The sequence below is a fragment of the Anomaloglossus baeobatrachus genome, chromosome 4, assembly GCF_048569485.1.
Source record: "Anomaloglossus baeobatrachus isolate aAnoBae1 chromosome 4, aAnoBae1.hap1, whole genome shotgun sequence".
Taxonomy (NCBI): Eukaryota; Metazoa; Chordata; class Amphibia; order Anura; family Aromobatidae; genus Anomaloglossus; species Anomaloglossus baeobatrachus.
Genome location: NC_134356.1, coordinates 425,037,236 through 425,064,182, shown reverse-complemented (window position 1 = coordinate 425,064,182; position 26,947 = coordinate 425,037,236). Strand labels below are relative to the sequence as shown.

The following is a 26,947-nucleotide window of genomic DNA, read 5'->3' as shown; positions in this document are numbered from 1 at the left end:
GCCCGACATTTGGTTATATACTTGAAACACCTGAGACCAGAAGCTGGACAGTTTCTGACATGCCCACCATATATGTGTTAGCGTGCCCTTGTCCCTTCCGCATCGCCAGCAGCATTCCGGGACTGATGGGAAAACTCTGATTAATGTGGCAGGACACTGGTACCATCTTGCCAACAGCTTGTAGCTCTTTTCCTGGGCACTGCAGGCTACTGAAATTTTGTGAGAGAACAGGAAGGCCTTCCGCTTCTCTTCCCCTGACAAACTGAGCCCAAGTTCCGTCTCCCATACTCGGATATACCCTGGGTCCTCCGAGCAGTGAGCCTCATTAATCAAGCGATATATGAGTGAGATCGAGTGTGCGGGTGGCGATGGTTGCAAAAATAATTTTTCGAATGGTGTAGACGTAGTCTTATCCGGAGGAGGTCCCCCCTTGAGCCAAGATCGCACAAAAGAGTGCAGTTGCAAATATTCAAACCAGTTCAGATGGATGTCAGGGAATGTGGCCTGTAATTCCACGAAAGACTGCAGGTATTTGCCCCGCAGGACCTGACCCATTCTTACATCTGTTTCCCTCTCCCACCCCAGGAACCTATTCGTGTTACAACCCGGAGGGAAGCCTGGATTATCAAACAGGGGGGCCAGTGGAGTGGGGCTTTCCGAAAGGCTGCCCTTGGATTTTATGTTTTCCCAGGCCTCCAAGGTCGCCCTGAGCAGAATCCCACTCAGGTCTATCTGCTTCTTTTCCACTTCCATGTCCTCCTTCTGGATCCATGGGAGTCCTCCCAGGGGGACCCGAGAAAAGGTCTGTTCCAACTCCACCCACTGCTTGGTCTCTTTATGGAATCGCCAGTCTAACAAGCGGGCAACCAGGGAAGCTCTATGATAGGCCTGTATGTCCGGCAACCCAGCTCCTCCCCTCTGCTTAGATCGGACTAGAGTCTTGTAGCTAATCCGGGGCTTACCTCTCTTCCAAACAAAGCGAATCAATGCGGACCTCAAAGTCTTAAAAAAGGCCGGGGGAGGATTTAAAGGGACTGTCTGAAAAATATAAAGGAACCTAGGGAGGATGTCCATTTTAAAAGAATTTATCCGGCCAAACCACGAAAGGGGTTTTCTATTATAGGTCTCAAGGTCTTTGAGAGTTTTATTTAAGAGATTCTGGTAGTTCAGGGGGTACAGCAGGCTTATATTTGAAGGGACCGACACGCCAAGATATTTAATTGAAGTATTTTGCCATCGGAAGGGGAATTTATTTTTTAGTATTCTGACCTCCGCCGGTTTTAGGGATATATTTAACGCCTCCGTTTTGGAATAATTTATTTTGAAATTACTCAGATTACCGAACCGCTCAAATTCTTTTATTAATGAGGGGAATAAGATCAGAGGTTGGGAGGTGTACAGCAGAAGGTCATCCGCGTACATAGCCATTTTGTATTCCTTGTGCCCAAGGCTCAGACCGTGTATATTGGGATTCCTCCTAATTGCCACCGCCAGATGTTCCATTACGATGACATAGAGAAGGGGAGATAGGGGGCACCCCTGTCTGGTGCCATTTTTGATCGCTATCCGGTTAGACAGGGCGCCATTTGCTCTAACCCGAGCTGATGGTCCGGAATATAAAGCCAGGACCTTGCCAAGAAAATTCGGGCCCAACCCGATTTGGCTCAGCGCAGATCTCATAAACCCCCAATGCACACGGTCAAATGCCTTTTCTGCATCCATTTATAAGAGCCCCAGGGGTAGCGATTGAGACGTTGCTTTTGCAATTAATTGTATCGTCTTATTTACATTGTCTCGGGCCTCCCTTCCCTGTACAAACCCAACCTGGTCTGTGTGTATTAAAGAAGGTAATAAGGGGGCCAGTCTATTCGCTAGGAGCTTAACAAAGATTTTTACATCTATGTTTATTAATGAGATCGGGCGGTAGTTAGAAACCACCGACTGATCCTTCCCGGGCTTTGGCAGTACCGCAATATGTGCTTCCAGTGATTGAGGAACAAAAGGGGATGCATCCGATACCGAATTATAAACTCTCGTCATAAAAGGGGTAATTTGGTTCTTGAATAATTTGTAAAAAGCTGGTGAGAATCCGTCTGGGCCCGAGCTTTTCCCACTTGGGGAGTCCCCTATTGCTGCTGCTATTTCATCTTCCTCAAACCTGTCATCTAACCGTGTTATGGTCCCCATGTCTAACACTGGAAGAGGGGTTTCTGCAACATAACCATCTATGCGTTTTTGGAGGTCCTGTGGGGCCATATCCGAGTATTTCCCCTGTATACCATATAAGTCTGCATAGTACTCCTCAAAGATACCCAGTATCCTAGTGGGGTCGTATGCATCAATATTCTTCCGATCCTTCAGTTTAGGAATATACATGGCCTGATCCCGAGGGTGAAGAAGGCGTGAGAGCGGCCGACCACATTTGTCAGAGTGTCTATACAGCACCTTTCTAAATTGGGTCTGAAATTTAAGTAGTCTGCTGTCTAGTAATCTACGTAGAGCCTCCCTGGTTGTAGAAAGCTTGGCCAGCGTTTCTGGGGAGGAGCTGGATTTATGAGAGGCTTCTAGCGTGGAAATTTCCCTAAGAAGCAAGGAAATTTCCACAGTTTTTTCCTTTTTAATTCGTGCTTCGTGTTTAATTAGAATCCCTCGTATAACACATTTAAAAGCCTCCCATTGGAAGGGTAAGGGCGTAGGGTCGGCTGCATGTGAGGACACAAAAAACTCCATCGACTCTTTTACCTCCGCTATGCACCCCTCATCTCTCAATAGGTAGTCATTCAACCTCCATGTCCACGAACGGTTCGGGAAGTCTGGGGGAGAGATATCCAAGAAGACCGGGGCATGATCAGACCAGAGCATACTCCCAATGGTGGGGGTCGGGTGCCATGAGAGGACTCGCTGGCTGACCAGAAAAAAGTCGATTCGACTATATGTCTGATGTGGGGTGGAGAAAAATGTATAATCCCTATCCTGGGGATGCATGATTCTCCATACATCCACCAGATGAGTGTTGTGCAACTCACGTTTCAGGGTTGCCAGGCGTCTGAGGTATGACACTCCTTCCAGTTGACACGTCTACTACCGGATTTAATGTGAAATTGAAGTCGCCGCCCACCAACACCTCCCCCTCCGCAAATTCTGACAGGACCTTTAGGAAAGAGCGACAAGCGTTAGTCTGATTACAATTAGGGCCGTACCATCCTGCGATCGTATACGTTACAGAGCATATCTTGATTTTTAATATCACGTATCTACCTGCCTCTTCTATTTTGGAATCTATCACTGAATGTATCAGGTTTTTGTGTAGCCCTATCGAAACTCCCTTGGACCTCGACTCAATATTCGTACTGTGGAACCACTGTGTGTAGTATCTATTCCGAATGTCGGGTACATGTCCAGTTTTAAAATGGGTTTCTTGTAATATTATAATCTGTGTTCTTTGTTTATGCATCTCATATAATATGTGGGACCTCTTCTGAGGGGTGTTAAGGCCTCGAACATTCAGTGAGCCCAGCTTAAGGTGTGGCATCTTGGTTCAGTACAGCGCCTCTATCAGGACAAAAACACTAGGAAAGTTAGGGTTACACGCGGAGTCAGGGGGAAAAGGGGGGTTTAAGGCAAGTGGGTGAAGTGAAGGCAAAGCTGCAGGTAAATAGAGCGGAAAGAGGTAGAGAGAGAAAGAAGAAGAGGAATGGAGAAAAAAAGAAGAAAAAGAAAAAAAAAAAAATATGACAGGGAGGAGAAGGGGGAAAAGAAAGAGAGAGAACGAGGGAGAGACTTATAGGAAGAGAGAAATAGAGAGAGGGAGAGCGAGAGAGAGGGGGAAAAGTAAGAGAGAGAGCGCGAGAGAGAGAGAAAGGGATAGAGATAGAGAGAGAGAATAAGAGAGAGCTAGAGAGAAAGAGAGAGAATTACTACAGGAATGGATGAGAGAAGAAAGAAAAAAAAAAAAAAAGGGGGGTGATATAGGAGATTAAAAAAATCCCAATACCAGACAAGAGAATAGTTATGCAAATAACCTATGAAATTTACTCAGAGTGAGTAAAGGTTAACTTTAAACAATTGGGGGCCAGTATATTCTACACCTGCCGGCAGTGTGTAGAGCCCCAAGGGAACGTAAACTTTCAACGGAGGCATGCTCCCCGCCGGGACAGACCCAGGCCCAACTCAGTTGTATATGTACACTTAATTGTACCCAACCCATTAATCCAAAAACACAGTAAATTCTGTAGAGATGTAGAATCAAATTAACAATACCAACTTTAGAAATATTGGTGCGCAACTACGCCTGTACAGACCCAAATGCCCCTAATGTCATAACCATCAATTTCGCCTTACGCATCCATAATCCCCGTTGGAAGCAGTCAACTCTCATTTCCCACTTGGTGATGGTGCTCCGGACTGCGCACCACTACGCCGCCTCGGGCCTCTGTCCCTTCTGTGAACCCGCTGCGACCGAGGAGTTTCCGCCGCCACCCCCGGGATCCCGTGGACGTGTGGCCACTCGATAGCTTTGATATGTACCACGGGAATCCCAAGGGCCGAACAGAAATCTAGTATATCTTTTGGAGACTGGAGCACATGTGATAAACCGCCGTGCCGGACTTGCAATTTAAAGGGAAAACCCCAGGAGTAGAGGATGTTTCTCTGTCTGAGCATCCAGTAGGGGTCTAAGGACCCTGCGCTTTTGTAGCGTATGTCGAGATAGGTCCTGTAGCAATTGAATCGGCGTGTTCTTGAATAGGATGGAGTCCTTCTGTCGCGCCTTCCTCAGGATTTCTTCTTTTATCTTGTATTTGTGGACTTTACATATGATGGCCCGTGAACCAGCTCCTTCGACCGGTTTAGGGCCCAGAGACCTGTGCGCCCTATCCAATTCCAAGCGGGAGTCCCGTGGGAGGCCCAGTATAGAGTTGAAAAGATGTTGTAGTGCCTCATCCAATTCTTGGGGAGCAATGGATTCTGGGACGCCTCTTACCCTGATGTTGTTCCGCCTCCCTCTGTTTTCCAGATCATCAAGCAAATCCGTTAAGTGTTCTATTTGCTGGGCTTGTGTAGATAATGCCGTTGCTTGTGCCGTCAGTTGCAGTGAGATAGAGGTATTGCAGGACTCGGACGCAGTCACCTGTTCTGCCAGTTGTTGCACCTCTCCCCTGATTGAAGCCGATTCTGCTTTGTAGGAGGCTTCTAGTCTGGAAATGTAGTTTTCCATTTCTTGTCTGGTGGGGATAGTCCGTATTCTAGCTTTAAGGTCATCCCACACACAGTCCTCCTGTGTCCCTTCCTGCATATCCCCATCCCCTGAGCTGGATGGTGAAGATCTAAATACAGCAGGGGTCAAGCCTTTTTCCGGGGAGGAGGGAGTCCCCACTGTCAGAGCACTACTTTGTGGCATTGACACTGACTTATGGACAGAGGGGGAACTCCTCTCTGGCTGTGTGAAGAGCTGTTTAATCGGGGACAGTGAAGAGTGATCAGGAGCCAGGGTAGGAGACCCATTGTCTGCAGCCTCATGTTGCCCAGCAGTGTTTATGTTGTTAGGGCGCGCACACACGGCTGCTTATGAGAGTGTAAGTTCAGTAGGGCTGAGGTGTTGAATTTCCCGCCTATTTTCTGAGAGGGCTGCAGACGCTGTTGTAATCGGTAATCTCTGCTGCAGCTGAGGGGAGGTCTGATGCTTCTCACCCTCTGCCTGTGGTCCCGCTTCATTAGCTGCTGTGGCTGCGACGCCGTCTGTCTCCCTGCAGCAGTGAGAAACATCCACTCCACGTGTGACCGCCGCCATGTCAGGTAAGGAGGGGGTGCCCTGATACCGCGGTCTCCCGTCCATTCCTGCCTCCTCTCGGTGCGCTCCGGTCTGTCTGTGGGGGCTCCCATCCCTCTGTGCGGTCCCCTGCGTGCTCTCTACCTGGTGGATCTGAGGCTGAGAATGCCCCCCGGATTCTTCAGCGGGCGCCATGATGGGGTCTGTCTGTGTCAGGCCTTGTCCCGCAGCGCTCCTCAGGAACCGTGCAATGCCTTCAGAGGGAGGCACAGGGGAGTCCAGCAACATCCCCCCGCTGGTCCCCTTCTTTTTAGCCGGCATTTGTTTGTTTGTATTGCCGGGTGGGTGTGGATAACAGGGCTCAGGGTCAATGCAGGCACGGGAGCAAGATTTTTAGCGTCTTCACTCCTCCATTGCCAGGCCACGCCCCCGTTTTGTTTGTTTTTTTTTTGTTTTTTTTTTAGAGAAAACATATTTTGAAAACCTGGCTAGGAAAAGTTCTCATCATTGTTTGGTTAGTATGTACATTTTTACCATCAGGGATTTTTTTTTTTTTATTCTCGTATGCAAAAATAAATAAAAGTTACACTCTTATTCTCATTAAAATGTTAAATGGAACTTGCCACTGGATTCATGCTGCCCGAACCACAGACCTTATGAATCTGAGTATACTTTTTATTTCTAGAAGAAGGAATTTCCAGCGCGGTCCAAAATATCTTGTTAAAAAATCATTTTTATTTTTAAATCCATAAAATAGGAAAAATTACAGGCGGTCAGCAGGATATTGCATAGATATTATTCAGACCCCACAAAGCTACGCGTTTCGACGTGAGTCTTAATCATGCTCTCTCTCAGAGCATGATTAAGACTCACGTCGAAACGCGTAGCTTTGTGGGGTCTGAAAATGATTTTTTAACAAGATATTTTGGACCGCGCTGGAAATTCCTTCTTCTTGATTCTTCTATGGCAGCCTAGCCCTCCGTGCGCAGCCTTGGACATACAGCGGATCACAGCAACTCGGTGAGCTGAATTTTCTCTCTTGTTACTTTTTATTTCTGGTACACCAGAGCAATGTAGTTTGGCAAGCTGGACAGAGACTATTGGGAGAGACTAGACTAGTCTGGCATGACCCCATCAGACTTCTCCCCGCCCTTCTCCAGATGATTGACAGGTCTCTCTTGTGTATCTACATAGAGAGACATTTGTGAAGTATCTGGAGTGGTGCGAGGAGAAGTTGTCTGGAGCTGGCACCGGACTAGTCTCTTCTCTGTAGCCCCCAACTCATTTCTGAAATACCACAGCTCTTTAGCTGAAAACTTGCTTGGCTGCAATTGTACAGTCAGTCTTTGATTCACGCTGTCTGTGTTTCGGGCAGTATGAATCTAGTGACATGTTCCCTTTAACATTACAACAATACGTAGGGAAATCTGCAATTTTTATATATATATATATATATATATTATACACGGTATATAAAAATTGCAGATCTATATATATATATATATATATATATATATATATATATATATATATATATATATATATATATATATATATATATATATATATATATATATATATATATATATATACCGTATATATATATAATGTGTATGTATGTATGTACAGTGCCTACAAGTAGTATTCAACCCCCTGCAGATTTAGCAGGTTTGATAAGATGCAAATAAGTTAGAGCCTGCAAACTTCAAACAAGAGCAGGATTTATTAACAGATGCATAAATCTTACAAGCCAACAAGTTATGTTGCTCAGTTAAATTTTAATACATTTTCAACATAAGTGTGGGTCAATTATTATTCAACCCCTAGGTTTAATATTTTGTGGAATAACCCTTGTTTGCAATTACAGCTAATAGTCGTCTTTTATAAGACCTGATCAGGCCGGCACAGGTCTCTGGAGTTATCTTGGCCCACTCCTCCATGCAGATCTCCAAGTTATCTAGGTTCTTTGGGTGTCTCATGTGGACTTTAATCTTGAGCTCCTTCCACAAGTTTTCAATTGGGTTAAGGTCAGGAGACTGACTAGGCCACTGCAACACCTTGATTTTTTCCCTCTTGAACCAGGCCTTGGGTCGTTGTCTTGTTGGAAGATGAAATGACGACCCATCTTAAGATCCTTGATGGAGGAGCGGAGGTTCTTGGCCAAAATCTCCAGGTAGGTCGTGCTATCCATCTTCCCATGGATGCGGACCAGATGGCCAGGCCCCTTGGCTGAGAAACAGCCCCACAGCATGATGCTGCCACCACCATGCTTGACTGTAGGGATGGTATTCTTGGGGTCGTATGCAGTGCCATCCAGTCTCCAAACATCACGTGTGTAGTTGGCACCAAAGATCTCGATCTTGGTCTCATCAGACCAGAGAACCTTGAACCAGTCTGTCTCAGAGTCCTCCAAGTGATCATGAGCAAACTGTAGACGAGCCTTGACATGACGCTTTGAAAGTAAAGGTACCTTCCGGGCTCGTCTGGAACGGAGACCATTGCGGTGGAGTACGTTACTTATGGTATTGACTGAAACCAATGTCCCCACTGCCATGAGATCTTCCCGGAGCTCCTTCCTTGTTGGCCTTGGGTTAGCCTTGACTCTTCGGACAAGCCTGGCCTCGGCACGGGTGGAAACTTTCAAAGGCTGTCCAGGCCGTGGAAGGCTAACAGTAGTTCCATAAGCCTTCCACTTCCGGATGATGCTCCCAACAGTGGAGACAGGTAGGCCCAACTCCTTGGAAAGGGTTTTGTACCCCTTGCCAGCCTTGTGATCCTCCACGATCTTGTCTCTGATGGCCTTGGAATGCTCCTTTGTCTTTCCCATGTTGACCAAGTATGAGTGCTGTTCACAAGTTTGGGGAGGGTCTTAATTAGTCAGAAAAGGCTGGAAAAAGAGATAATTAATCCAAACATGTGAAGCTCATTGTTCTTTGTGCCTGAAATATTTCTTAATACTTTAGGGGAACCAAACAGAATTCTTGTGGTTTGAGGGGTTGAATAATAAATGACACTGAATAAACTTTTCACAATTTAAAAAAAAAAAAATAGAAAAAGAAATAACATTCTTTTTTGCTGCAGTGCATTTCACACTTCCAGGCTGATCTACAGTCCAAATGTCACAATGCCAAGTTAATTCCGAATGTGTAAACCTGCTAAATCTGCAGGGGGTTGAATACTACTTGTAGGCACTGTGTGTGTGTATATGAGTCCAACAATGTAGACCAGCTCACTCCTGTGAATCACCTTGATCCTCAGCTGACCTGGTTAACTCAGTTGTGCCCGGATCAGGACGTAGGAGTCCATCCATACAAATGTGAACAACGACAAGGCAGGATCCAGCAATAACGTGAGCAATCCAGGATGCTGTTAAAAAAAATGTTCCTTCTTTTTATTCATAAATTCATTAAAATATAATGGTCCAAATAATTCAGAACAGCATTATCGCAGGAAAATAGCGCAGATAGGACTACGCGTTTCAGCGGTAAAATCCCCCTTCTTCACGGTTTCTTCTGGATATTTTAATGAATTTATGAATAAAAAGAAGGAAAACATTTTTTAACAGCATCCTGGATTGCTCACGTTATTGCTGGATCCTGCCTTGTCGTTGTTCATATATATATATATATATATATATATATATATATATATATATATATATATATATATATATATATATATAAAATGAAAATCACTGCTTGTGGAATTGGACATACAGATCGAATTTTATCAGGGTTTGGTCAGGTTTGTGGGTTTTTTTGCACATAGAGGTTTTACCAAGAGGGATAACGTAGCCATAGGATAGAAGTTGATTGTCTGATTCCTGAGGCTACCACTGATATCTGGAATTAGGGTCTTAACTTCATACTTTCTGCTTGACTGCAGTGATGAGTTGTTTGAGTAGATTAGCGCTCATGTGCCCGACTGCTCCTCTAGTCCCATAGACTTTATCACCTATTCTGTGGATAGATGATGAATGTCCATCTTGAGCAAACTTCCTTAAAGGGAACCTGTCAGCTCATTCATGATGTCCAAACCATGGACAACACCATTTCAGGAATGACTGGGGCATTCTTAACAATCATGCTTTTCTCTGAAATTCAATGGCAAATTCTCCAGCATTTTAGACAGCAGCCTTGTTGAAAGCATGGCCAAGGATGAAGGGACAAGAAGCAGAAGTATGTCCCTTCTTAGCTTGGCCGACAAGTATCTATATAGTGAGACTTTTAGTAGAACTGAGTAGGCAGTTAGAAGACACAGCATTTCAGTGTGAAATATACGTAGATCCTTAGAATGTAGGTGTTCGGGCAGCATGAATCTGCTAACAAGTGCCTTTAAAAACATCCTTCAAAAATGTTCCCATGCAAGGCTAAAGTAGTATTGGTAAAGAATTCTGTAAAATTCAGTCTTCAGCTGTTCTATACACTTCTGTGCTCCTTGCTAGGACGCTAGAGCACAATTCATCCTGTTGTCCCTGGTTCACTGTAATGGACAGGACAATAGGATAATGCTGGATAATAACCTGCATTGTTCTTATACCGTTATAGTATTCCATAAAATAAATACTATGTGTGCTAGGTTACTAATCCACTGCTGGTTATCCGGCAAAATGCTGCCGACTTTGAGTGGCCAAGTTATTCCATTCCGGCTATCAATAAACCAGCAATTTACAGACGCTCTTCGTTTTTTTTTTCCCCAAAACACTCGATGAACCAGAGTGTAAGTTTATCATCTAAAAATACTGTACAGTATATGAGCCTGAGGTCCTCACTGGAGCCTGAATCTCTAATGGAAAAACAATACACATTTACTCCTTCACTGATTAATTTCCCTGCGCCGGTACATTCATTTTTCATAATACACAATGAGACAAATTAAAAGCTTGTGTGTGCGTGGGGATGTATCATCTGAAGGTCGCCCTCCCCCTGCCCTGAATGCTGGCGATTTACTGCGGCTCGGGGCCATATTTCTTACGCAGCCACAATTTATTTTATGAAGTAATTTATTTTATTTATTTTTTTCAGCTTTGGCAAGACACAAAAGTTGCATATTTCAGGGAGTTGTCAGGAAAAATGCTCTGTTTCAAGGTTTTATGAGAGGGTTATTTACTGAAGCAGCAGAATTCACAGCTAATGTCAGGCAGAAGTGTTGAGGACAGAACAAGCATGGTTCATCACGGCAGCGCCTTGTCCCACTCTTGGCCAACGAGAAAATGAATGGACTTGCTATAAATTACATCAGCTTGGTAATACATGGTGCTTACACTGACACCTGCTCTTCTGTTAATGGATGCTCAGTACATGTAGCTGCTATTTGTGCACCATTTTTATTTTAAACCAGAATATGCTCAATGTGGCTTTTACGATGACACCTTAATTTTAAGCCATATGTCCATTAACTTATGAAATAAGCAAGTAGCTGCCACTGTTAATTTCTGAAAGTCAGTGATAATCATCTAAAGCAGGGTGTTCTGGTCCCAAGAAAATGGATTTTTGTAAGCTTCATTTACACTAATGGGAAAGTCACAGAAATATCTGCAACAACCCAGTGTGATTTTAGCATTAAAGGGGTTTTCTCAGTATCTTAAATTGGTAAAATTGCAAAGTCCTTGTGAAATTGTACATCTTAAAAATCCTTTCCATTCTCAAGGGCGTAGGGATTTTTAATTCTAATGCATATTACTAGTCATCTAAGATATCAGCCACCGATGCATTCTTAGAGGTGGCTGGACTCTTGGGCAAGGAGAGCAGCACTTAAAGCTATTTGTTATAAAGCTTGCAAGCACTGCTCTGAAGCTGATCTGATGGCCGGATCTGGCCAACTTCAGTGCTCATACCCTCCTTTGATGCTGCAGAGGCAAAACTGCACACAGTTGGGGCCAGCAGCACTACAATGCTGCCATCCAAACTGTCAATCATCGAAGAGTGCATCAACCTCTGCAAGCATTAAGCTGGGAGTGGAATGCTTCAGAAGAGACGTCATGAGAAGAATTCTTTCAGCATCTCTGCTCTGCTGTTTATGCTACTTGGAATCTGTGTATTTAGATATTAAAGAATGTCTGATTTCTGTCATAAACAGCACCTTACCTGACCATAGGTTGTGTATGGAATTGCAATTAAACACATGAAGTGAATGGAGCGGAGCTACAATACCACACCAATCCCAGGACATGCAAAGACGTAGTCAGGGGGCAGAGGATGCGGTCACTGCTACAGCCTGTGTCACTATTCTGAAACAAAGCATTATCAGTGATGTCCGTTTTTAAGGGCTCTTCTAGTCCATCTCTATGAAGCATGCATCAGTTGTCAATTCTGACGTATACTCCATACGAGCTCCCTTGTCAATGTGCAATATCCTTTGCAATGCGCAGTAACAGTCTCTTATGAGAAGTGACAAGCCGGCAAGAGAGCGGACTGTCATTGCACATTGAAGAGAAGAAACTAACCCTGCTACTGAAACAGACGTCAATATTGGGGTTTGGGCCTGGTATCTGCTCTCCATGTTCTCGCTTTACAAAGCACACTGACAGTGCACTCTGTTGCCAGCTCATAGCTTCTCGTTAGAGCCAGCGGGGGAGCTCTCAGTCACTTTACATTGTATAGTGAATACGGCACTCCTACTGAAAAAAGAGGGGAGCCAGCACTGCTCATGAATGGCATGCAACAATGAAAAAATAAAAAGTGTAAAATTCACAAATTCATTCCTACTGTAACAATTCAATGAGATTTTTTGCAAATTATTGATCAATGATTTGAGCCCCCCTGCCCCGTCACGGCAAATCTCTATAGGGGGGTCCCTACACTATGTTATAAATTAATATTGTACCATAAGGTCTCATATAATGATTTCAACAGGACCATATAAGAACACCACTTACCGGGGGAATGTCAGAACCGCTCCCATGCTGCAAGGACTGACAACTGCGAATAAAGGCAGCCCAGGTGCCAGTGTGTGTGGTAGAACCACACACACCAGCACAATGTCAGAACTGGCCCTCACAGTGCCAGACCAGCAAGCATGGATGAAGGGCGGAACAGCCTCAGGCAGGTGGCGCTTAAATAATGATGCCTATGGACCAGGGGGCGGTGGCTGTGTGTGAACAGGCACCAACATGAATTTTGATGGCAACAGAAGGAATTTGCAAACCACACTGGGCGTGCACGGCAAGGTGGCGGTCAACCACCGACCAGTAAACACAAAGAAGAGGGGAGCCAGCACTGCTTATGAATGGCATGCAACAATGAAAAAATAAAAAGTGTAAAATTCACAAATTCATTCCTACTGTAACAATTCAATGAGATTTTTTGCAAATTATTGATCAATGATTTGAGCCCACCTGCCCCGTCACGGCAAATCTCTATAGGGGGGTCCCTAAACTATGTTATAAATTAATATCGTACCATAAGGTCTCATATAATGATTTGAACAGGACCATATAAGAACACCACTTACCGGGGGAATGTCAGAATATAATACTATAGAGAATTGTTACAGTAGGAATGAATTTGTGAATATTACACTTTTTATTTCTTCATTGTTGCATGCCATTCATAAGCAGTGCTGGCTCCCCTCCTTTTTTCGGCCCTCCTACTGAGTATACAAGGTGGCCATAAAATAACCTAAGGTGTTTGGGGCCGTGTGCAGATTGACCCATTGGACAGAAATGGCTGAAAATTGGTATGTATGTTATTCAAGACATGGGGAAATGGAAGGAATCTTAAAAAAAAAACATACCAAAACTTCCCACCTCGTAAAAACGTAACGCTGTACAGTGAGCAAGCGGCCCAAAAAACGTATGCTGATAATTGGAGATGTTACAATTGTTCCACAGACTAGCATAACTGTTCAATATGGCTGCCATCATGCATTGTGATCATGTTGATCTCGATGCTTGCGTGTAACATGTCTGGTGGGATGCTGCGCACTTCCAAAATGATGTGGTCTTTGAGGTCAGCCAGTGTGTTGACATTTCCTCGATAAACACGCTCTTTCAAGTGTCCCCACAACCAGAAATCACAAGGATTGAGATCGGGGGAACGTTTGGCCATGCGTTAGGGAAGGAGCGGCTCAAAATCCTGTCATTCGGAAAATGTGCACGCAGAACATTTTTCACATGATTTGCGATGTGATGAGGTGCTCCATCATGCATGAAGGTGGTCGTCTGAAGACACTGCCACTGTTGGAGTTGCAGAACAACCACTGTTTCCAGCATTGTCTGGTATTTTGCTACTGTCACAGCACAGGTAGCAACCCCAATTGGACTCATTTCTTCGTAAAAAGAACGGTCCGAGGATGAATGATGAGCTGAAGCCACACCAAACCATTACCTTTGGCGAATGCAGTGGATCCCACTCAACCGCATGCGAATTTTCGGTAGCCCATATGCGACAGTTTTGTGTGTTCACCGTTCCATTCAGGTAAAAATGCACTTCGTCGCACAACATAACATTCCATGACCAATTGCCATCCACTTCCACTCTTGCCAGAAACATGAATGCAAATGTCATGTGGTATCATTGTCACGAGGAAGAAGTTGTTGATGATGGCTAATTTTGTACGGGAGCCCCAATTGCCTGGAAAAACTGAATGCAGTGCTGTTCCCGGCAGGGTTATTTATGCCCTGTTCCACGACGGCAGTGGCAATGTCCTCCGCAACCTCTCTGCTTACCAATTGTCGCCCACACCCTGGCTGAACACTCAGTAACCCTGTTGCCTCAAAACGTGTCATCATTTGTCTCATCTAATTGACAGCCATTAGACCGCTACGTGTGTGAAGGCCTTTCAAGCGACAAAAGGCTCTCAGTGCTGCTGTAGCATTCCTGCTATTTTCATTAAACAACCGCACTAATAGCGCACAATGTGGCAAAAAGACAGACATATTGTCGACTGAATTGCAAAGTGCGCTCACTGTACAGCGCCACATTTTCACCTGGTGGGGAATTTTGATATGAAATTTTTTTTAAGATGCCTTCTGTTTCCCCATGCCTTGAATAGCATACATACCAATTTTCAGCCATTTCTGTCCACTAGGTCAGTCTGCACAAGGCTCCAAACTCCTTAGGTTATTTTATGGCTACCTTGCACATCGGAATTGACAACCGAAGCATGATCAGCATAGCAGGCACTAGCCCGGCCCCTGAGACAGATGTCACTAATGACACTTCATTTCAGGGTGGGTACAGAGGCTGCAACACTGACCGCAGCCTCATTCCTCTGATGACGGCTCATTTGAGTATCCCAACATGGGATTGGTGGTTAATAAAAAAGAAATTTGAATTAAAGTGTATTAGAAAAGAGATTAGAATATTATAATAACTAGCCATTTTGGATTAAAACCATTATTTGTTTTGGATCACCTCTTTAATGAATGGGGTAACTGGAGTAAGATGTGTCTAATTCGATAAAAGGCGCACACCACTTAATGATTTAGGCACATCTTACATGTGCAGTGTGCCTCAGCCAGTTGGAGACTGGAGTACATCTCTGGAGTAAGTTACAACATTTAAGTGACGTAAATTTTCATAAATCTGAATAAGCGGGCTTAGCCATACCCCACCTGATTCATGCTCCAACTATATTGGCATAGCTGTCTGAGACTGAGTTGAAAACGCTAAAAGTCACAATATTTTTGTGCCAATTCCAAGTTGTGCAACAATATTGCGACTTAGGCTATGTGCGCACGTTGCGTGTTATGCTTTTACGCTGCGTTCTGCACCCCCAGCACAATCTATGAAGATTGTGCAAATTCCATCCGCACACTGAGTTTTAAAACACAGCGTTTCGGCTGCTGACAAGACACTTTGTTCTAAAAAGCAACATGTCACTTCTTTTGTGCGTTTTGGTTGCATTTTCCACCCACTCTCTCTCTGTCTGTCAATGTCGGTCTCTTTCTCTGTCTTTCAGTCTCTCTGTCTCCCTGTCTGTCGGTCTCTCTCTCTCTGTCGGTCTATCCCTCTCCCCCCTCTGTCATACTCACCGATCACCGGCGCGGCGCTGCACGGCTGTCACACTACGGCGGCTTCTCCAGCTTTTGATAATGCTGGCCACTCATTATTCCATCTCGTTTTCACTGCTTCCCCCGCCCACCGGCGCCTATGATTGTTTGCATTCAGACGCGCCCCCATGCTGAGTGACAGCTGTCTTACTGCAACCAATCACAGCCGCTGGTGGGCGGGTCTATGTAGTGCAGTAAAATAAATAAATAAAAAAAAATGGCGTGCGGTCCCCCCAATTTTGATAAAGATAAAGCCACGCGGCTGAAGGCTGATATTCTCAGGATGGGGAGCCCCACATTATGAGGAGCCCCCCAGCCAAAAAATATCAGCCAGCAGCTGCCCGGAATTGCCGCATCGCTTATATGCGACAGTCCCAGGACTCTAGCCGGCTCATCCAGAATTGCCCTGGTCCGGTGGCAATCTGGGTAATAAGGATTTAATGGCAGCCCATAGCTGTCACTAAGTCCCACGTTAATCATTTCAGGCGTCTATGAGATACCCCCAGTGATTAACCTGTAAGTGAAAGTAAATAAACATACACCGAAAAAAATCCTTTATTTGAAATAAAAGACAAAAAAAAACCTCTTTCACCACTTTATTAAAATCCCCAAACACCCCTCCAGGTCCGGCGTAATCCTCACGAGGTCCCACGACGCATCCAGCTCTGTTACATGAAGCTGACAGGAGCGGCCGTAGAACACCGCCGCTCTTGTCAGCTCCACGCAGAAACTGAAGTGAGTCGCACTGTCAGCGGAGACGTCACTCAGGTTACCCGCGGCCACAGGTCTCGGGTGGAGGATTCGAGCTGGCCGCGGGTAACCTGAGTGATGGCACTGCTGATCGCGCAGCTCACTTCAGTCACTCAGGAGATTTGCGGTCACCGGTGAGTCCTTCACGAGTGATCGCAAATCAAGCCGCGGCAGATGCACACAGCCTCGCGATCACAATGAAGTCGGGTGAAGTTCATCCGAGTTCATTCTGATCGCGTGGCTCTGTTTCGCTGCCAGCCATGCTCTTTTTGACAGTGAGGTCCCACTCGGCTCTGTTGCAAGTCTATGGGGATGCAGCAGAGCCGAGTGGGACCGCACTGTCAAAAATGTGCGTTCTGGATTCTTTTCCCACTCTATGGCAGAGCAAACCTCCAGAACGCATGAATTCTGCAAGAATTCTGCAGTCTCAGAACGCAGCTTTTTGGCTGCGTTCTGAGACACACATGCAGTGGCTTACACGCTGCGGAATAGAACGCAACGTGCGCACATAGACTTAAGGTGTTTTACAACAGAATTCTGAAGTAAGCACCTTAATGAATTCAACCCTATGAGACTTAAATTCACAGCTAGCACCCAGATGCCATCTTTGTGCTGTCAGTGTTTAGCATTGTAGTGGGTAAGAGAAGCTTTTACTTTTTTTTCGTTGTTGTATAAAATAGTCAACTAAACTCTGATGAGACTGATCCAGCACAATGAAAATCAATCCTTTTTTTTTTTATTTTACATGCGAGAAAAAAAATGAATATCTGAATGAGGCCATTCTGTGTAGAAAACATGCATCTGTTCACAAGTAACATAAAATAAGCGGGCACGTCAAAATTATCGTTCCAAAACACATTTGGGTTTAACAGGTCAATAACAGGTGGTATCCTTTCTAAGAGGTGAATGCTCAATATAATCCAGGTAAAGGACGTCACACTCTATAGATTGACAAAAAGAATCTTGCTTCTGATGGTAAGACCTGAAGAAAAAAGCATCCTCTGTAGTATTGTGTGGAGAAACAGATATTGGATTGAATGCACAGGATGACATTTGTGTGTAATAACATTAATAAGATAGTCTGACCTGCTGCTCATAAGGTGGCCCTTTCAGTGTGTCGGCCTATGATGAGTCTGCGTGCATGCCCTTTCATTAGATGACCTTTTAGGATGTTTCCGATACTCTTTTGTATACATAGTAATTTTAAAAGGAGTTCTTAATGCATGCAATTATGGAACACTGTACAAAATCTTAGCATCGATTGATCCTTCCTGTGGCATAATCACAATTCCGAAATGTCACAGCTAGGAAATATTTTTCCTGTTATTGACAACTCTTAAAAGCCACTGTTTTTCCTCTTTGTTTTTTGCTGCTGCCTTTAGTGATGACTGTTAGTGCCACTGCTTTGGCAAAGTTTAAAAACATAAGTACATTGTAAGAAATAAGGGGATAATTCCTGTAGGCTTAAAGGCCCCCCAATTTTAAAGCTAATCACAATTTTTCCTTCTACCGGACCACCAACTGTCCACTGTGATCTGCCCAAGCGCTTGAGATCAATACCGTGTTTCCGGAAAAATAAGATCTACCCCGAAAATAAGACCTAGAAGGAGTTTTCAGCAAGGCTTAAATATAAAACCTACCCCAAAAATAAGAACTAGTCGCGGTTCAATAATGAAGTGTCCATGCAGCTAAAAGTTAGAATACTGCAGGACGCTTCATTATAGAAAGCACACACCCCCAAAAGAGAGAAGAAAGAAGATCGAAGACCCCGTGATCATACTCACCAGACGCCAACCGGAAGCATCAAGAACCTGCGGCTAAACGCACTCCAACACACATCTGATCACACACCTGAAATTGCACGCACACACAATCACACATTAGATTATACACACACACACACACACACACACCACATCCAGCGATATTGATTGCTTCTGGGCAGTATAAGGACCGGCAGGTGGAACGCATGGAAGACCCAGCGGTGGAATGCATCATAGAGACAGGAGAGTAGATAGTCCCCTCCTGGCTGGAAGCAAGTGGTATCACCGGATGTGGTGAGTGTGTGCTCGCGCGCGGTTGTATGTGTGATATCGTGTGTGTGTTTGAGTATGTGTGTGATCTGATGTGTGGGTGTCAACCAGAAGGAGGGGAGGATGGCGTGGAGCATACCTGCTGGGAGCGCCCACCAGAGATCGCAAGAGGACCTGGGAACCACACACGCTCTCTTGGTCTTATAAGTATGACGATCCTGGGAAGGGGGATCTGCATTTAGTTTGGGGGGTAAACTTTCCCCCAACGATGTTTCCCAGAGAATAAGCCCTCCTCCGAAAATACCTAGTGCTTTTTTCTGGGCAAAAGAAAAATACAAGACAGTGTCTTATTTTTGGGGAAACAGGGTAGTTCAGTTTCTCTACAGCACCCCCACTGGGCTATCTATGGATCGCATTGATTTGATGGTTCTTCCAGTAGACAAAGCTATCTTTTTAGCTGCTCTTCAATTTGGCTAATAGAAGGGATGCAGAATTTATTTTGATCAACAGCCATCAAGAAAACTACATCATTTTTCAACATAATCTCCTTGTTTTTCAATACACTTTTTCCATCTGTTAACAAGCCTTCGTATTCCCTCGTTAAAAAATATTTTGAGTTGAGCTGCGAACCACGAATGCACCACAAAATTCACCCCTTTTATGAGACATGAATCTTCAACTTTGTGGGTACTTCTTTAAAGCACAACACCAGTGTTTGTTTTTTTTTGTTTTTTTTTTTAATTTCACCGATAAGTGGGGCTTCTAATCTACAGTAAGTTCCTGTCTTATACTCACCTGCTGCCGTCTTCACCTTCTATCTGTGCCTCTCTGGTCGGTCTTCTGCAGTTTGTGACATTTCTATGAGAACCTCGTTCTGGCTCTTATAGAGTTGCATTGAAAGCTTGGGATGTAATTTCTGACTTCTTGTCAATCAGAAGTTATCACAACGTGGCGTTGCGGCCCCAGAGACGCGTCCACCAAAGGTGAAGACGCCGGAGGGTGAGTGTAAGAGTAGGGCCATTGATCTTAAATTAAAAGCGCCATTACAGTGCTGAAAAAAAAACGCTGGAGGGATTCTTTACAGGGACCAATAGATGACAGTCCACTGGGTTAAGATCAGGATTATAGGGCTGAGGCTTTAGCACTTTTGTCATTAGTCGAGGATGTGGATGGGTGTTCAGCTCCTTCATGGCTGACACTTGTGCGACCTTCTTTGAACTTCTCTTATTGATTCATATACTCTTTTCTGAGACAAAACTTTCTCCACACCGTGGACAAAGCTTTGGATAAATATTGGTACCAGACATTCCCTCAGACCAGAAAAAGAATGAATCCCTGCATTCTACTCTTTCTTACAAATCACCAATGGCGCAGCCATGGTTTCTCACACTAAATTTACAAATGAATCGCAGTGACAGCGACCTCGTATGGAATGAGCTAATAAAATAGTGGGGCTAATAGAAATTTTAACCAAATTGCTGATAAATTTTGCCCTAATTGGTTCACGTCCATGGCACACCTGCGGGGCTCTTTTTAGGTTGCAGGAGAACCTGTTATTGCAGGTTGATGACCGAAGTAGTCAGGTGTATGGCACAGCTGACGTCCGCTGCTTGTGCCTCACCATCACTGTGTTGTAGATTAGGCCTGAAACCTATCACCTTACCACATGGCAAGTATAATGGGGTTACGGTCTATTTTATAATCGTACAAACATAATTGACACCTGTTCCACTTTTCTTTGCAGCAATTTTAATAATAGTACTTGATATGCTTGTCTACTGACGAGTTGTAAAATTGGATTTCATTGTATTTGTTTCTAGGACAGCTAACTAAACTTTGAGGAATATAGACGCCTTTATAGCAACTAATAAACGTTATCTATTTTCCAGTAATTGCTGTATGGGTTGTCAGCAGTAACAAACACCTTAATAGGATATTATCACCTATGTTTTTCTATTAATTATACCCAGATATTGAACTATTCTTCAATTTATTTATTTTATTTTTAGTACCTGAATATGAAGGCAGCCATCTGGGTAAAGTAGCTTCTCTCCTCTATTATCAGCATTCACAGAATCAGTAGCCATAGTAACCTGTAGACTGGAGGTGTTAATTGTCTGAGAGGGTCTTCTAGGCATGCTCTGTGACAAGTGAAGAAACGCCAAGAACGGGTGATCAGTGCTACCACTGCCTATTGTGAATGTTCATGCCTGTGTTATCTATACATAGGTGTTATCATGGAACACCTATGTAATCCTTTCTTTACTGATAAGCCACAGCTGTGAAGTGATCAATACAGAAGAAACTTTCCAAAACTTTTCTCATGCTGTACCAGCTCTCTAGAATGCAATACCCCAGATAATCATGTGATCCTTGTTTTCAAAATTACCTGTGGCAAGTAACAGATGTGGGCAATATGAAAATCACACCTGAAACCAGATAAAAAGGAGAGTGTTTGACTTAATCTTTGCATTTTGTGCCAGACTAAGCATGGAGAACAGAAAGAGTAAAAGAGAATTCTCTGAGGACTTGAGAACAATATTGTTGTAAAATATCAACAATTTCAAGGTTCCTAATCCATCCGCAGAGATATTGATGGTCCTTTGTTTTTGGTGCACAATATAAGCAAGATGTTTACAACCCTTGGCACTATGGCTAATCTCCGTGGAAGTAGACAGGAGAAAAAAAATTGATGAAAGGTTGAAACGCAGGATAGTTTAAATGGTGAATAAGTAGCACCTATCAAGTTCTAAAGAAATTCAAGTTATCCTGCAGGCTTAGGGTGCATCAGTGTCGGCACAAACTATATGTCAACATATAAATGAAATGAAACGCTATGGAAGGAGACTAAGGAGGACCCCAATGCTGACACAGAGACATAAAAAAACTAGACTGCAATGTGCCGAAATGAATGTGAGTAAGCCAAAATCATTCTGAGAAAGCATTTTGTGGACAGATAAGACCAAGATAGAGCTTTTTTGGTAAAGCACATCATTCTACTGTTTACCAAAAATTGAATGAAGCCAACAAAAAAATAACACCTTACCTACAGTCAAATATGGTGGAGGTTCAAAGATGTTTTGGGGTTGATTTGCGGTCTCTGGCATGGGGTACCTTGACTGTGTGCAAGGCATCATGAAATCTGAAGATTTCTTAGGGATTTTGGGTCACAATATAATGCCTAGTGTCAGTGTGCATCCTAGGTCATGGGTCTTCTGACAGGTTATTTACCCCAAACATACTTTGAGAAGCATCCAGAAATGGATGTTAACAAAGCGCTTGAGAGTTCTGAAGTGGCCAGCAATGAGTATGGATCTAAATTCCATTGAACACATGTGGAGGGATCTTAAATTTGCTGTTGGTAGAAGGCACCCTACAAATATGAGACACCTGGAGCAGCTTGCAAAAGAAGAATGGTCCAAAATTCCAGTCTTGAGGTGTAAGAAGCTTGATTATGATTACAGAAAGTGATTTGATCGCAGTTATTTATTCCAAAAGGTGTGCAAATATTAAGTACACAGTGGCAACAATTTTGTCCAGCCCATTTTTTTTTCTGTTTGTGTGGTTATAATACACACAAAGTATAGAGACATGTGTATAACAAAATGAGTAATTTCAAGTAAAATATATAAATATATCTTTGTACCGTGTTAGCCAGAAGAGATACAAATTGTTTAAAAGAACTGAAGTCCTCAGTGGTTGATACCTTTTAATGGCTAACTGAAAAGATGGTAATAATAGCATGCTTTCTAGACTACTCAGGTCTTCATCAGGCTCAATATAACATAAATTTCTGGGAGAAGTAATTTATTCTCTGGAACAATTTCAAGGGTGCCAACACTTTCAACCATGACACTGCGTGCGTGCGTGCGTGTGTGTGCGTGTGTGCGTGCGTGTGTGTGTGTGTGTGTGTGTGTGTGTGTGTGTATATATATATATATATATATATCTATGTATGTATATATATATATATATACAGTATATGTACTGTATATATTCAAAATACTGTACATTACAAAACATGAAAACTAACTGCACTTTAGCTTACAATAAAATTGTTTGTGTGCAGGAGGAACAGTACAAGCAATGTGCTGTACTGATTAGCAGAAAGAGAGTACAATACTATATCCACAAATGCAAATTGATAGACATGTTATATAGTATATACTGTACTGTACAATGGTATATTGTGTACAGTGTACAAGAACTTATGTACAGAATGTTACCTCCAGTGCGGGTCAAGGTTTCACTAATATATACTGTATATATGTATACATACAGTCTTTGTAACAGGTTTGGACACATCTGTTTATCCAGTGTTGTTCCTTGTCCTTATTGGATTGTGCAAATGTTAGATTCAGACTGAAGGCAGCAAGATCACATGTGAAACAAGTCAAACAAATCATGTGTGTGTTAAACCATAGATTATTCTATGTACCTCTCTTTTACTTTGATGACTACTTTACACACCCTTGGTATTCTGTCAAGCAACTTCATCAGGTTGACACCTGAAATTGTTTTCCAATAGTTTTGAACTAGTTCTCTGAGGGGCTGAGCACTTGTTGGCTGCTTTGCTTCACTCTGGCATCCCACTCATCCCAATTGGGTTGCGATTGATTGTGGAGACTATGTCATCTGATGCAGCATTATGCCCTCTCCTTCTCTGTTATACAGCCCTTACATAGCCTGCAGGTATGTTTTAGGCCATTGTTCTGTTGCAGCACAAATGATGGTCCCACTAAGTGCAAATCAGATGGGATGGTGTGTTACAGAATGCTGTTGTAACCTTGCTTGGTAAATATGCCTTGACTCTTGGATTAAATCACTAACAATGTCACCAGCAGAGCACCCACCTACATCACCCATAGACCATCACACCTCCATGCTTCACAATGGGCACCGAACATGTAGAAAGTATCAGCTCACCTTTTTGTGTTTCACAAAGATGTGGTGATTGGTACCAAACATCTCAATTTCTGACTCAACGGTTCACAGTACTGATTTCCACTGATCTAATATCAATGTCTTTGTGTTGCTTGGCTCAAACAAGTCTTATTTTTTTGTGGTCCCCAGAAGTGGCTTTGTTGCAGCAATTTGACCTTAGAGGCCTTCTTCTCACAGTCTCCTGTGGGCAGTTGATGTCGGGATGCTACTTGATGTCTGTGCATCAATACTAAGAGGTTCCTATCTAAGGTGTTGTCAATTTGATGTTTGAGGCTGGTAACTCTGATGAACGTATCCTTTTCAGTGGTGATAATTCTTGGTCTTTTTTTTGTGGGTGGTCTTCATGTGAGACAGTTTCATCATGGCTATTAATGGTTTTCATGACTGCAGTTCAGGTGAACTTCAAGGTTCCTACATTTTTTTCCTCGTTGATTAACTTTCATGTCCTAAAGTGATGATGAACTATTGTTTCTCTTAGTTGAGTGTTTTGGATTTTTTTTCCTTCCCATATTCTGGTTGACAACAGTTGTAGAACTGTATGAGCTTAGCATTGTGTGGACCTGTGTACTTAACACTCACTACCTTTGCTCAAACACCACATGGTAACAAACACTTTATGAAGGTCAGTGATTCCACAAATGAACACTTGGTGAGTCATTTCTGTTCATTGGAAACCATTCCACGTTAATACCTGATGATGCTGCCTGAGAGAATGCCAAGGTTGTGTAAAGCTGTCATCAGAGTAAAAGGGGAGTACTTAAAGAAATCGAAGATGTAACACGCATTCTATTTTGTGTTTTTCTTTACTCCTTGTTTTTCAATGTGCTTACATGGTTTTGCTACCTGAAGTTGAGTTGGAATCTACTATGTGCATATTCCAATAAGTTCAAGCAAAACCATTGCATCAACACGTGTGTGTCCAAACGTTTGAACATTATGTATACTGATACCGATTGGTGACTGGTTGATGTAACTGTACATGAATACTATTATAAAATATGGCTGAAACATACATTACAAGCCCTTTTTTATCTCTTGTGTCACTTCTATTTCCTCAGATTCTAGATTTCCAAGAGCAGGGTCCTCTGTCCTCTTGATTGTATTATTGAATGTGTTTCTTTGTTACTTTTATATATGATATTGTTTGTACATGTTCCCTTTGACTTGTAAAGTGCCACGGAGTGCTGTATAGATGATATTTTTTATTAGATAAGGAAGTGTCAGCTTATTATTTGACTCAGTGTGAAAATGGCAATATTTAAAGGGGTTGTCTGGGATTTAGACATTGATGATTTATCCTATGAATGGGTCATTAACGTTAGATCGGTAGGGTGTGACACCCATCACCCCTGCCAATCAGCTGTTCCTGGTGCCACTGCTGTCCAGAACTACTCACTAGTGGGACTGCATAGCACATCTCCATCGACGGAATATTGGGCATGGCCGTGTACTGCTTGTTCACCCCCTATTGATTCAAATAGGGGGTGGATATGCAGTACCCCATCATAGCCACTGTACAATTGATGGAGGTGTACTGTGGAGCACCACAGCCGAGCAGTTCCGACCAGTGGTGGCAGTGGGAACAGCCTATTGGCGGGGGTGCCTGTTTTCGTACTCCCACCAATCAGACATTGATGAAAGGTTATCAAATATTAATATCCCTGACAACACCTTTAGGCATTTTTTTTATTGTAGATAAAAACATTGAAAATGGAACATGAAAAAAGTTTTAAACAATAGGTAATTTTCTGACCCATATACTGTATATTCCTGTTAATGTATTCTTCGACATGTAACGTATTATAACTAGGGATGATCGAATACTTCGATTATTTGGTTTCGCGGATATTTTCTGAATATCTCGCCGCTATTCGATGGAAATTGGAAATTTTTCCCCTTGTTCCAGTCCAATAAATTACATGATTTATGTCATTTAAAACTACAAATTGCCCCATAAAAACAAGTCCCTAAAACAGCCAAGCGGATGGAAAAATTTAAAAAAAAAGTTATGGCTCTTGGAATAAGGGGAGGAAAAAATGAAAATGCAATAAAGCGGAAAATCGCCCGGTTGGGAAGGAGTTAAATAAATGGCATGGAAAATAACGATGCAGACCATGATATTATGCAGGGAGCATGAACAACTTAGTTGTGTGGAGTTGAAAATGATATTTGTTTTCCGGTCCATTAACCCTCCTGGCAGTATGGACCCTCAGGTGCTCTCTGTCTTGCCAAGTGCGTCTCCGTGAGGCGTTGTATTCTCCCCTGCCATATTTTCGATTTGTTTGACAAGGTTTATTAGAGATAAAATAGTGCGTTTTGTCCCTACTGTATAAGTGCATAAACCATTAAACAGCCACCTTGTGCAAATGTCATTTCATCTTGTGAGGTTTTACAGAATTTGACACAGTCCAAAAATAATTGGGATATCTTGGGACGTGTGTTTTCCTTTCCAATTATTTACCAGCATATGCTGTGTCGTCTTACTTTGCTTCGGGAGCTGCGGCCTTTCGTTACGGGATAAAGATTGATTACTTTACTGTATCTGTGACAAGGACGATGGCTCTTGCTATGTCATGTTTGGTTTAAGCATTAGAATCTGATTGTATCGATCGCCCTTGCTTTCTGGAACACAACTGTCATTGGTAGATATAAGTTGCTTTCCAGGCCAGTAGGACAAAGTAAGGTCTATAAAGTAGAAGATAACATTGACCTGCACCTTGCAGTCATTTAAAAGAGGTGGTGTTTAATAGGTGCCTTATATCTTAAAGTTCGGATTCCATCACACCTGCTCATCATGTTGCTGCTTCTTACTGGGTGGTTTTTCATAAAGAAGTGATGGTTGTTGCCATGATTTTTGTAAAACTGCACTATTTTCCCTCTTGAAAATGAGGTAAAAATGGAAATATTATATGATCGCATTGTGTGACTATATAAAACATCAGTAAAGTCTCCAGGTGTTTACTATAGTGGTGCTCTCTGTCATTATTGTGTCATTTGATCCCACCTGTAGGTCTTCCATGTGGTTAGCCATGTTCTATTATATATGGATAAACTGCATATAATGGCATGTGATGTCAGATGAGTATTTTTTGTTTTTTTGCTTCAAGCAGGAATTTACTACAAGACACTAATTACTCTTGTTTTTACTTTTTCCCAGGTGGAGGTGGAAGTGGAAGCCATGGACAAGGCTGGTAACTTCATTGGTTGGCTTCACGTGGATGGTGTCAACTTGTCAATTGCTCTTGTGGAACATGCCCTCTCTAAGGTCCATTTCACTGCAGAGCGCAGCAACTATTACAAGACTCTCATGTCTGCAGAAGAAGCAGCCAAAGTGAAGAAAGAAAAGGTAGGCACGTGTTTAAAAAACAATGTAGAGCACTTAAGGTATTCCTCGCTTCAGAGCCTAAGATAAAATACTGGCTGCTGGCATACTTTTGTCAGCCAGACATTTAGGGGCAC

At 43.1% G+C, this 26,947-nt stretch overlaps 1 protein-coding gene across 2 annotated transcripts in view; it reads left to right on the top strand.

Moving 5' to 3' along the window:
* SND1 (staphylococcal nuclease and tudor domain containing 1) overlaps positions 1 to 26,947 on the top strand; it is a 959,968-nt gene that overhangs the window by 744,544 nt on the left and 188,477 nt on the right. For both annotated transcript variants that reach the window (XM_075345399.1, XM_075345398.1), the window contains exon 17: positions 26,646 to 26,834. In XM_075345399.1, the coding sequence (XP_075201514.1) occupies positions 26,646 to 26,834 (189 nt within the window). The remainder of the gene's footprint in view (positions 1 to 26,645; positions 26,835 to 26,947) is intronic.